The sequence below is a fragment of the Parasteatoda tepidariorum genome, chromosome 10 (assembly GCF_982258835.1).
Source record: "Parasteatoda tepidariorum strain Cologne lab strain chromosome 10, Ptep-v5.0, whole genome shotgun sequence".
Taxonomy (NCBI): Eukaryota; Metazoa; Arthropoda; class Arachnida; order Araneae; family Theridiidae; genus Parasteatoda; species Parasteatoda tepidariorum.
In genome coordinates this window covers 39919031-39931707 of record NC_141764.1, presented here as the reverse complement: position 1 = coordinate 39931707, position 12677 = coordinate 39919031, and the positions used below count along the sequence as shown (strand labels likewise).

The following is a 12677-nucleotide window of genomic DNA, read 5'->3' as shown; positions in this document are numbered from 1 at the left end:
TCTTCTGGATTGTTTTCAAAATTACAAGGCTACGTAGTTTAACATTGGTAGTTGCAAATTCAGAATTGGGTCAGCAGTTCAACGACGGTTATAATTATATCTAGACTTTAAAAAGTCCAATAATTGCTCAAACCAATCTTTAAAGTGATTCTCGACTTTGACACAATATCCGGGAAATAGCAAACTGAAAGCTTACTTTAAAGAAGGATGCTCAACACAATTAATGCCGTAAAATTTTCCTTTGTTCCATAATGAGACAAGAAAATTCCTAGACGTAAAATTATTGTGGACTATTCAGCAATTCAAAAGTTTCTAAGAACTTCAATGCGTCCCAAATCATTGTAACGGTAAATATATTAATATCAATATTTTAAATTGAATTATTAGACGCATATTTCATTATATTTGTGTGTTTACAAATTGTGTCTCAGTGTTATATATAAGTTATTTTGCCATAGTTGTAAATTTTAATAATAATAGTTGGTTATGCATACACCCAAAATAAAACTCTTTAAAAATTTTATCTTTCAGCGCCGTAAAGAATCATTTTTCGTGACATAAAATAAAGAAATAAAGTGAACTATAACTCATTTTCCGAATGATGGTTTTGCATTAAACCATCTAAGGAATATAAATAGTGAATTTTACTTTGTGACTTATTGTATGAAAATTGCGGGAAGTGAATTTTCAAATAAATAAATAAATTAATTAATTAAATAAAAAAATGAATGCACCAAAAATAATTGAGTTTTATTTGCATTTTTTTAAGCCTATAAATTTTAAATGAATTAAATTTATGAAAATTGATCTTACATAAACGTCATAAAATTATATATTTGTGCATTTTGAAAAAGAAAAATCGTATCTTTCGGCAGGAAAACAAATTCGCCATTTTCAAAATAGCTCACTTATTGAAACAAAAGATTTTTTTCTCCATTTTTATGGCAATAGTTATAAAAGGTTAAGCCATAAAATGGTTAAGATATATTAGCAGACAAATATTTAATAACTTCTAGCTTACAAGTTTTAAATTTTCGTGTAAGAAACGAGTATCAATTCATTCCAGTATCTTGATTTTTACCGTTTTATGGGTATTCTGTTCCACTGTGGTGTGGATAGAGAGTTTTGCTAGTGAAACTGAATGAAACCGCATCTCACTTATTATTCGAAAAATTTAAAAATCATCCTTTCATTTTCAAACTCCTGCCACCATTTGTGTTATCTTTTTAACTAAACAAAGCCTTTGCCTTGTGACAACCTTTGAAATAACTTTTGTTTCTATTTAGACTAATGTACTATTCTTCAGAACTATTCAATTATTAAACTTCCCAATTATTAATCCATTTATTATTATTTATTTTAACTATTTTACAATATTTTTACGTGATGTTCAGAATATTTCACCGGGCATTCAAGTTTCAAAACAGTTTTTCAAAGTATTTGGATTCTCTTCTTATTTACAAATCTAGGCATTTAGATATCTAGAGTATGGATTTGATATATAACTACGAATATATTTTAAATACAAGAAAAAAAAGCAATCCAAACATTTATATTATTTTTCAAATGCTTTAGCTTGAAAAAAATCCAGTTTTGAGCCTTCTTTTTACGTTAACAGGATAGATTTCTTTTAAAAAGTTTGATAGGTTTAAAATTTTCAATAATTTTTTCAAATAAGATAAGACAGAGTGTATTTTAGCCATCAGAAGGATATTCTGCATCCAGTTGTAGTATATAATAATTCCTCCGATTTATCACAATTGTTTTAGTGAAATTTTCCTCTATTTAAATTATTATATTATTAGAAATACGTTAGTCTGACTATTGAATTATCACCACAAATCAAAAATAAATATTTTGCGTTCAATCAGACAATCAGCCAGGTGCAGTGCAAATAAACAGGTTTAGAGGGAATTTACTCAATTCCTCCTAGAGGAAATTTACTCAATTCCTCCTAGAGGAAATTTACTCAATTCTTCCGAGAGGAAATTTACTCAATTCCTCCTAGAAGAAATTCACTCAATTCCTCCTAGAGGAAATTCACTCAATTCCTCCTAGAGGAAATTTACTCAATTCCTCCTAGAAGAAATTTACTCAATCCATTGTTCAGTGAAAATTTTATTAAATTCCTGATTCTATATCAACTGATGTGAGTATTTTTTTCCGTTATCGGTTGTAAACAAGAAATTTATTTGAAAAGAAGATTTCTCCTCTAGTGCTACTATGGGTCCATTACGGGTTTGTTGAACTAATTAAGTATTTTTTTTGCTGTTGCAAAATTAAGGAAGTGTTATTTTTTCACATTATACATGTGCTCAAAGCGATGCATATGTAAACATCTTCTTTTGCACAGTTTCATCTGTGTTCGAATGTTTTTATGCTTGCAAAAAATCAATAGCATTTTAAAATGACATTTTGTTAACATCAAGGGAAAAGTGATAAACTTTTTGTATGTTACTTTAAAAAATTTATAACTTTACATTGTTTGTTAAACGTTAAATTCACATCGTATGTATGGTAGAAAAAAAATTTACTTTTTATCTTTTGATAGACAACACTTTTTTTTCTGAAATGATATTTATTAACACAGTTTTGCCCTAAAATTTTGCATGAGCTAAAATATATCTGCGCGAACTTCTTCAATATCTGGTTTTATTGTTTAATAAGATATTCATTACATGGTATATATATTTATTTTCAATATCTTCTTTAATTGTTTTCGGTATCAAATAGAAACTTCGATATTCTTTCCCCAGAATTCTCAGTCCTTTTTTTATTACAAGACATAAGACGATCATGAGATGTATCTTCATTGTTGCTCGTCCATCAATTTACACACTTCCTTCATCGCTGCAGCCAAGGATTCGTAGACCCTTCGGAAAACTACTTGAGTATCTCTGGTACATACTTCAAACTTTCGAAACATACACTCAACAGTTTTATCAAGATTACTGAAATAAATTTGAAGATGAAATATTAAGTAGAATAATTAAAAGTATTAAACAAATTGAAACGCATTTTATATATTACACTATTAGAAATTCCTCGAAAAAAATGGCTAAATAACAATTTATTTAATTGTTATTTTACCATATTCGAAAAAAAAGTCAAATAACCAGTAATAAGATGGTATTCAAACTGTTTACTGTGAGAAAAAACCGTTTATTAACTGCTTTGACCTAATACGGTTAAACAACCAGAATTTTATCACCATAACTAGAGTCACCTAATGAAGCCGCTTAGTTCTTCGCAGATATGTATATATAGCCGAGAGGAATAATCTCTCAATCACATGACCAATAGAACGGGGGTTCGAATTCCAGCGTAGATACCGCAATGCTTCCTCCATTTCTTTCATCACATGAAGAGTTTCCAGTGTTCTACACTTCGCAGTTTTTTACCCTGGGCTATTAGGATATACATGGCATACAGATGACAGCACCATAAAGCTGCTAAACTATCTCCAATATCCAGTTAAATTCCTTTTTCACAGTTTTGAAACCACGGTACTTGTGAATGGTTAAAAAAACATGTAGTTTTGTATTCATGTTTTTTTTAACCATACTAGTTGCAAATGATTTCAAAACTGTAAAGATAAAAAAATGTTCTTTACCGTAAACTTCACGGTCATTTGGATAGACAGACTGCAGCCAGTTAATTTTACCACAATTTTAGAATGAAAATTGTAACAGCTTAATCAAGAGCAATTTTTTATAAGATATGGATAATTTCTTTTCAACCATGCCATTTTTCGCACCATTTGTCTTTTAATCAAAATTATCTATTTATCTACTTCTTTAGGGTTCTAGACGTGAAGAAAAATATGTGCAATGCTGAAAAGTATACTGAAAAAAAAGTATGGTCAATACGCCTCGAATATGATAAAGTGCTTCGATAATGATTTCGGTAAAATTAGCAATAAAATGTGGTTTTATAATATGCGGCAAAATATGGTAAGTGTGGTAAAATTTAATAGTTTTCGCATGATACCTTAGAGAGGGACATAAAAATTATTTATTCGGTTAAATTTTTTTTTCAGTTTTGTTTCTTTACTAAATGCGTGGTAATAAGAAATATAATTTGGAAGAACAGTATTTCCCATAAATCATTACCATATTAACGGAATAAATATCAAACGAATGGTTAGAATTACATATATTTAGATATTTAATAACAGAATTGTATTTTTTTCTTTCTCTTTTTACCTGAAATGTCATCACCAAACAGTATGGTAATGTGAAAAGAATTTTTTTCTCCGAGTGAAATACGTGTATTTTGCCGAATCCCCGATGATCCGCAAAGTTACAATTATGTTTTTGATAAAAAATTAAATAGATTATTTAATTCCTTAAACAGGAATTGCTTGAACTGTATTTATTTATGTTAAACTGAAAAAAAGGGGACTTCTAACACGCATTATTCACCAAACTTGAGAGTTTATTCCTCTCAATTCCAAAAAATCCGATCATATTTAAACAAAAGCAATTTTTTTTAAACCTGATTTTTTTGAAGTTGTTTGCTTACATTATATTTGATATATAATTTATAGTTCTTCACTTTCTGAACGATGCACCTAATTTACGTAAAACGAAAATAATTTTATTATTACATTAATTTTATTTGATTTACGAGCTTATTGGTAATTAGAGACTGTATTAGAAATAACCAAAAGCTCAAAGTTAAGGTTTTTAAAATTTTAATTGCAGTATAATTAGTATAAATATAAACCGAACCAATACAAAATCAAAAAACTATTTTTTTTAAACTTTAATGGGGACATTTAATTGTAATAAAAAAATTTTTCCTCGAGAAATTCTATTGTGAAGATAAAATGAGATAGCCATATTTACAAAGTTACTCACTATAGAAATAATATTTAAGAGCTTTTTTTTTCAACATTCAATTTATTATTAACATTTTATTGAAATAGATGGTTAAAAATAAAGTCCACATTAAGATACTTACTAGCAAAGCTTGTTTCCCAAACCAATCAATTCTTTCCTTTTCTTATACGTTGAAATTTCATCATTGCATCCTGTTGTATTTGTAAGCGTCTCTATTTTACAAACTGGGTCGTTTTTCACCACTGAAAAGTAAGTGGTTCAGATTTGAGTTATTACAAAGGATTTTTATACGTAGGTCAGCATAACTAATGTATTATATTTTCCTCCGACATAGCTGAAACATTAGAATTTTTAAGCAGGGTAAATCAAATCACACTTATTCTTGACTCGACATCGACTTCTCGGTACTTTATTTACTCGCACTAGAGCTACAAAACGGCTTATAGGCGACTGTCTGGGAAACATCCCCGAGGATAATCCTGAGATCAGCTATCATAATTTTGATCCTCTGCAAAGAGGATTGCTCCTCCACTATGGAAGCCCGACTTTAGCGCCCACTATAGAGCGTTCGCCTTCCAATGAGGTGAGCCGGGGTTCGATCCCGTCGGTGGCTGATCGATACGAATTCCGCATCCGGCTTGTACCGACCACAGTGCCGACGAGAAATATTCTCAGTGGTAGATGGATCATGGGTTAGAGTCCCCTTACCGTCAGGCTAACCGTGGGAGGTTCTCGTGGTCGCAAATGCCGGTTAGTTCTATCATTAAGTCCTGCACGAAGACAAATTTTTCATAATACTTTATCCAGGAGTTCCCTTGTCTTCTGGATTGGGTACAAAATTACAAGGCTACGCAGCTGAACATTAGTAGTCGTAAATCCGAAAATTGGCTCGGCTTTTCAACAACGGTTGTATATGGGAGCCCGACGACCTAAAGTGCTTTACTGTGGAACAGTTTAACGGGAACCGATACTGCGTACCCTTCGCCCTCACGCAGGCTAATCAAAGTAGTCACTCACCAGTTTGCAGACAGCAGTCCATTCATTTACTGACATTGGTGTTCGACTGCGAACCGTGTCTTTACGATCGGTAACTGTGGGACACTATGTATATAGAATTCGAGCGATCATAAATGACTGGACCAACGAAAAAGCCCGTAAATGATGATAAGAAATACGTATATGAATGAAAGTGCCAGATTTAGTTGAAGTCATATCTAATACTTAGGTATCTGACGATCTAGACAAAGTCTACAATAAATTAATGTTGATTTTATTTGTAAGTTAACATCAATTGATAGAAATTTTGCATGTATAATTTTACTTTTCAGCTAAAATAAGGGAAATTGAATTATAAAAAATCTGTTTTTATAAAGCAAGTTTGTGTCTAGCATTATTGAAATAATCATTTGTCGAAACATTTTTGATGTAAGATTTGATCATGATCTTAGTTTTTCTAAAATGTAATTATTTGTGTTTCCATGAAGAGAGTAAAACAATATGTCGTTTTAGAAACTGTTAATTCAAAATCCATTTTATTTTTGTGAGCATAATAAAGTAATGAAATTACTGAAGGACAATATTTCAAAACATTCTTCGTTATGAAATTTTATCATCTAAAATTTAATAAAAATAGAATAAGAAGCGGTGAATAGTTTCAGAGACCTTGATTGGGATAAGTGGAAATTTATATTTTTATTGTAAGCGTAATTGAGACTTGAAGATTGATGCAATTAAACTCAGATACAGTTTTTTTTTGAAAATGCAATAACTTTTCTGATGGTTAGAACTTAGAAAGTTGACCGTACTTTGTAGTAGTCAGATAGCTGACATCACATCCGAAAAGTTCGAGTCACAGACTTGGATGTTCTTTCATTTTCTGCACTATCTGTCTTTACTGTGGGAGTACGTTGGTCAACCGAATACAGTGCTTCTGAAAAAGTAGCCAACAAATCTGCCCTACTGATACCTTAATGACGAGTATCAATAAGCATTGAAAAGAAAAAGAATTAAGAAAAATTGCTCAACTTATAGAAAAAGACGAGTATCAATCAGCATTGAAAGAAAAAGAATTAAGAAAAATTGCTCAACTTATAGAAAAAGACGAGTATCAATCAGCATTGAAAAAAAAAGAATTAAGAAAAATTGCTCAACTTATAGAAAAAGACGAGTATCAATCAGCATTGAAAAAAAAAAAAAGAATTAAGAAAAATTCCTCAACTTATAGAAAAAGACGAGTATGAATCAGCATTGAAAAAAAAGAATTTAGAAAAATTGCTCTACTTATAGAAAAAGACGAGTATGAATCAGCATTGAAAAGAAAAAGAATAAAGAAAAATTGCTCTACTTATAGAAAAAGACGAGTATCAATCAGCATTGAAAAAAAAAGAATTAAGAAAAATTGCTCAACTTATAGAGAGAGACGAGTATCAATCAGCATTGAAAAGAAAAAGAATAAAGAAAAATTGCTCTACTTATAGAAAAAGACGAGTATCAATCAGCATTGAAAAAAAAAGAATTAAGAAAAATTGCTCAACTTATAGAGAGAGACGAGTATCAATCAGCATTGAAAAGAAAAAGAATAAAGAAAAATTGCTCTACTTATAGAAAAAGACGAGTATCAATCAGCATTGAAAAGAAAAAGAATTAAGAAAAATTGCTCAACTTATAGAAAAAGACGAGTATCAATCAGCATTGAAAAAAAAAGAATTAAGAAAAATTGCTCAACTTATAGAAAAAGACGAGTATCAATCAGCATTGAAAAAAAAAAAAAGAATTAAGAAAAATTCCTCAACTTATAGAAAAAGACGAGTATGAATCAGCATTGAAAAAAAAGAATTTAGAAAAATTGCTCTACTTATAGAAAAAGACGAGTATGAATCAGCATTGAAAAGAAAAAGAATAAAGAAAAATTGCTCTACTTATAGAAAAAGACGAGTATCAATCAGCATTGAAAAAAAAAGAATTAAGAAAAATTGCTCAACTTATAGAGAGAGACGAGTATCAATCAGCATTGAAAAGAAAAAGAATAAAGAAAAATTGCTCTACTTATAGAAAAAGACGAGTATCAATCAGCATTGAAAAAAAAAGAATTAAGAAAAATTGCTCAACTTATAGAGAGAGACGAGTATCAATCAGCATTGAAAAGAAAAAGAATAAAGAAAAATTGCTCTACTTATAGAAAAAGACGAGTATCAATCAGCATTGAAAAGAAAAAGAATTAAGAAAAATTGCTCAACTTATAGAAAAAGACGAGTATCAATCAGCATTGAAAGAAAAAGAATTAAGAAAAATTGCTCAACTTATAGAAAAAGACGAGTATCAATCAGCATTGAAAAAAAAAGAATTAAGAAAAATTGCTCAACTTATAGAGAGAGACGAGTATCAATCAGCATTGAAAAGAAAAAGAATAAAGAAAAATTGCTCTACTTATAGAAAAAGACAGAAATGAAAAATTCAGCATTTGGTTTCCAATGTGACTTAATAGGAAAAAAATTAAAGAATTATTTGAAAAAGTAATTAATACTAAGTGGTAATTTTAATGAAATTCGAAATTTAAACCTACCTTTGTTAGCATAAGTTCCTTCTGAACATACCGAATTTTGAATAAAATATGCTTTCTCAACTAAATTTGCGAACCCAGTTTGACATATTATAGCGCCTTCGTACAAGCAAAAAGTCAAAGGTGGCTGCATTCTGAAAAGATAAAAATTAAAATAGCTTATAGTTAACAGTACAGTCTTCAGTTTGTACTGACAAGGCTGATTGTAATAGTCTACATACCGACTCCCTCATTTAACTTTCTGAAGTATCAACTTAACCAGCGCTAGTTACACTGGTCGACAAAAGTAAGAAATGGAAGACATTTCCCCAAATATCTCAAAAAATACTGAATATAAATAAATGAAATTTGGTATGGATATGGCTTATTCCACGATAATAAAGTATGCAAAACAAAAATGAAAGTACCATTCACTGCCAAGATCTATTGCCAATAAATCCAATCTGAACTTAAGGATAAAAGATGGGAGTAAAAGTGAGGCTTGTACAGTGTGTGTTGCCTCTAGTATGGTGTATGGCCACCCCTGACAGACAGACAGCATGCACAACGAGTATGCATGCTGTTAATAAGGGAGTTGAAGAGGACTTGTGGAAAACCCTCCCATTCTTCCACCAGAGCAAGTTTTAGCTGCAGAATGGTTCTGGGGGAAGGTTGGCGCATCGCAATAGCTCTCCCAAGAGCATCCCAAGCATGTTCAATAGGATTCAGGTCAGGGGATTTGGCTGGCCAATCCATTCGTTGAATATCCTCGCTTTCCAGATACTCATCAACCATGAGAGCCCTATGTGGTCACGCACTGTCGTCCATAAAAATGAACTCAGGGCCATCAGCGCCCCGAAAAGACGCACATAGGGCTCTAGGACGTCCTGCCTGTACCTCCGAGCATTCACGGAACCATTCTCAAACACATGGAGCGGTGTGCAGGTATCTTGCATGATTCCTGTCCAAACTAAGAGTCCTCCACGAGCATAATGGTCCCTTTCGATAGTGTTGCTGGGATGGTATCGGGTTCCAGGTTCCCTCCATATCAAGAACCGTTTAGAAATAGCGTCGTAGAAATGTGCGAAAATGCTTTAAATCTCTTAATTTTGTTAACCAGTGTAGTTTTGAATCACTTTCCCTTTAAGATTGTTAGTGATGAAGGAGTTGCTGATTTCACTAATATTTACCTATTAGCTTCATTAAATAAATTACAAATAAATAAATAATCAATAAATAGCTCACGTGCAAAGAGTAAATTCTTCTGGGTGGTGATCTTGAAACCATCTTTTCTGACACTTCCCTATTGTATTATTGAAGCATGCAAAGTCACACGCTGCAAGTCCTACAAACACTAAAAACAAAAAGAATATTATAGTTGTTATTTATGTGCGTCACACTAGAGCTGCACGATGGGGTATTGGCGACGGTCTGGGAAGCATCCATGAGAATGATCCGAAGAAATTCCATTACAATTGTGATCTTCTGCAGAAGGGATGGCTCCCTCTCTTTGGTAGCCCGACGACCTGTGCACGAAGTCTTCCACTTTACGGTAGACAAGTTAACGAGATCCAATACCGCACACCCTCACTTCCATCGCAGGTTTGCTATAAACAAAGTTGCCACCCGAAGCCAGTGATGCTTTCTAAATGACTTTATGATCTGTTTGGTGTTTGGTCACCACAGGACCAAAAAAGAATATTAAAATCGAAACCATATTCACTTAATTTTTACTTCTTAGTTATTTATTTTAGTTTTATAAATCTTTTTTCTTCCTTATATTACTTGATTTAAAAAAAATACAGTAGGATTACACATACTTGTCTAAAGCTAGAGAAGTGGACGAAGTCGGCATTTGAAAAGTTTTTTACTGAGAGCTGGACTCCGAATAATGCTCAATGAAAGTTTCGATTAAATCACATTAAGATTATTTTGGTTTCGATAAGTTATTGTTAATTTTAAATTATTTGTATATTTTTTTGCGTGATTAAGTTGAAAAGCACCTTATTTAAAATTACATTCTGTTTTAAAATTATAACATAGCGATTGAAGAAATAAAATTTAAACAAATATATTCGTGTAAATTATTGAAATTGTGTGAACCATTTTAAGAAAAAAACTACAAACCTATTTTTGACATATACACACGCATATATCTAAATGTTCTGCGACAAAAAATTGTTCAGTGAATAATCACAAATCAGGTAACATTTAAAAATAATGATTTAAATTTATTCATCTATTTCAGTTTAATTAACTTAGTTACTAAGTGAGAAGTAATTTCTAATTGAGTAACTTAGTAACTCTTAACTGAGGTTAAATAAATTTGGCAACTTATTGATACTTTTTTTATTAATCTCGATAATTGAATATTTTTATTGTTTTTCTGAGTTTTTTTCTCAATAGTTTGGCTAAACACAGGCTTAAAAATGTTCGAATTCATTTAACTAAGTGTGTGATAATAATAATTTAAATAGTTGTCATTCTTCGGGTTATAATTTTCATTACATAATCATGAACTTTTGTCTAAATAATTTTTGGCAGATCATAATCTCTTTTTCTTCTGATAATCTACATGACAGAATATTTAACTTACTAGAGTCAGAGTCCAGTAAGTTAATAATTCAAATAATAGTCATAACATTTTATTATAAATTTCATTACATAATTATAAACATTTGTCTGAAGGATTTTTGGCAGATCATAATCTCTTTTTCTTCAGATAACATGCATGAGCGAATTTTTAACTTACTAAAGTCTCAAGCAAATTTTTTCGTCTCCAGCTCCGACTCTCACATAATTTTTTCGACTCTGACTCCAGTGTTTTATAATCATCTGAATAGTGGTGATCATTAATATATTAAATATGTATATTCAAATGAAATTGGGGTCACTGCGCTTTAGGTTTCAAATGTTTCAATTTATGTGGATGAGGTAATTATGAGGTAATTATGTAAATGTAAAATGTTTATCCAACAACTTGAGTCACAGATGAGGCTTTATGATAGTTGCCTTTAGTAACTCATTCATTTTAAATTTAGTTTTAAACAAATATGTCAAGAGCAAAAATTTAAGATTACTTGCCATAAAAGTAAGTTTTACTTATTATCAATGAAATTATTACTCGATATTATAATAATGAAATAATTACTTGTTATTTATCAAACAAGTGAATAAGAAGCTCTGCAATAGAAAAATTAGTGTTTTAAAGTTTATATTTAATCATTCTTAAATATTAATCATTGCATAAGAAGTTTAATAATTTTTTTTATCACTTCATTATCGAAGTGTAATTTATATTGTAACAATGACTTCTTTTATAGATTTTCATTTCTATACAATTTAGAAAGATTTGTTATCAAGCAATAATTTCGGTACAGCCAAAATATTTTTCAATTGTGTCTTAAATTTTAAAGTATGAAATATAAATAAAGATGTTCAAAAAATAAATAATTGGAAAAGGAAGTACTCATTCAACTTACGGCAAAGTACAATTCCAGAGAGCCACTTCATGATTAGTCCCAATCTTGATTATCGACGTTGTTTTGTTATTGAATAAAGTATGAAAGTAGTGAAAAATAAAAAAATTCGGCAGCTGTTAAAGGACTATATCAGTTAATTGCGTCACTTGAGAAAAGCGTTATCACTTTCCATTGTAATTTCTTTTTTTTTTAAACCAAGAAGCAATTTTATGAAACCTAAAAAAATATTTAGGTTTTCCGAATAAAAGCGATAACGTTTTCGATTTCTCAGTTAAGAGTTCACCCGTTTGATGAGAATAGATAAAATCATTACAGAATTACAGATAATAGGTTTATATATTTTTAGCTGAATTGGAGCTGAATCGTTCTAGGTTTTGAACAGTCTATCTGCCGACAGGCCTGTGTAGGGGGCAGGGAACTGTCCTTGCATCAGAAAGGTCCTGGGTTCGAATCCAGGGCAATGCATGGATGTTTCTTTCTCTCTCAGTGTGTTCTATGTCCTTTGCGTATGAATGTGTGTGAATGTGACCCGCCCTATAAACGGATTGTGGTTGTGTGAATGGCGTGGCAGAAGTCGAATTCTTGGCCATAGATGGCGCCACTGAAAAACAGGAACAATCGCGCCCCCTCTGCCTAAACAAGCATACGACAAAAAAAAAGCAGTCTATCTGGGTACTAAATAGACTCGCCAGATGTTGGAGTATTATCGGTTATAGCAACATTTTTCCAAATTGATAAACGTGGTAATTGTTTGGCAATATTCTTAGAAACTTTGAAGATTGTTATGTCATAATATCACTTTAATTAGCTGCT

At 31.0% G+C, this 12677-nt stretch overlaps 1 protein-coding gene across 1 annotated transcript; it reads right to left on the bottom strand.

The window, feature by feature from the left end:
- Positions 1-2635: 2635 nt before the first annotated feature.
- LOC107440628 (uncharacterized) lies at positions 2636-12254 on the bottom strand. Its single transcript, XM_043048117.3, has 5 exons — positions 11865-12254; positions 9628-9736; positions 8407-8537; positions 4966-5086; positions 2636-2951 (listed from the first exon to the last, which is right to left on the bottom strand). Exons 1-5 carry the CDS (start codon positions 11893-11895, stop codon positions 2810-2812), a joined length of 534 nt encoding a protein of 177 aa, XP_042904051.2. The 5' UTR covers positions 11896-12254; the 3' UTR covers positions 2636-2809.
- Positions 12255-12677: the final 423 nt, after the last annotated feature.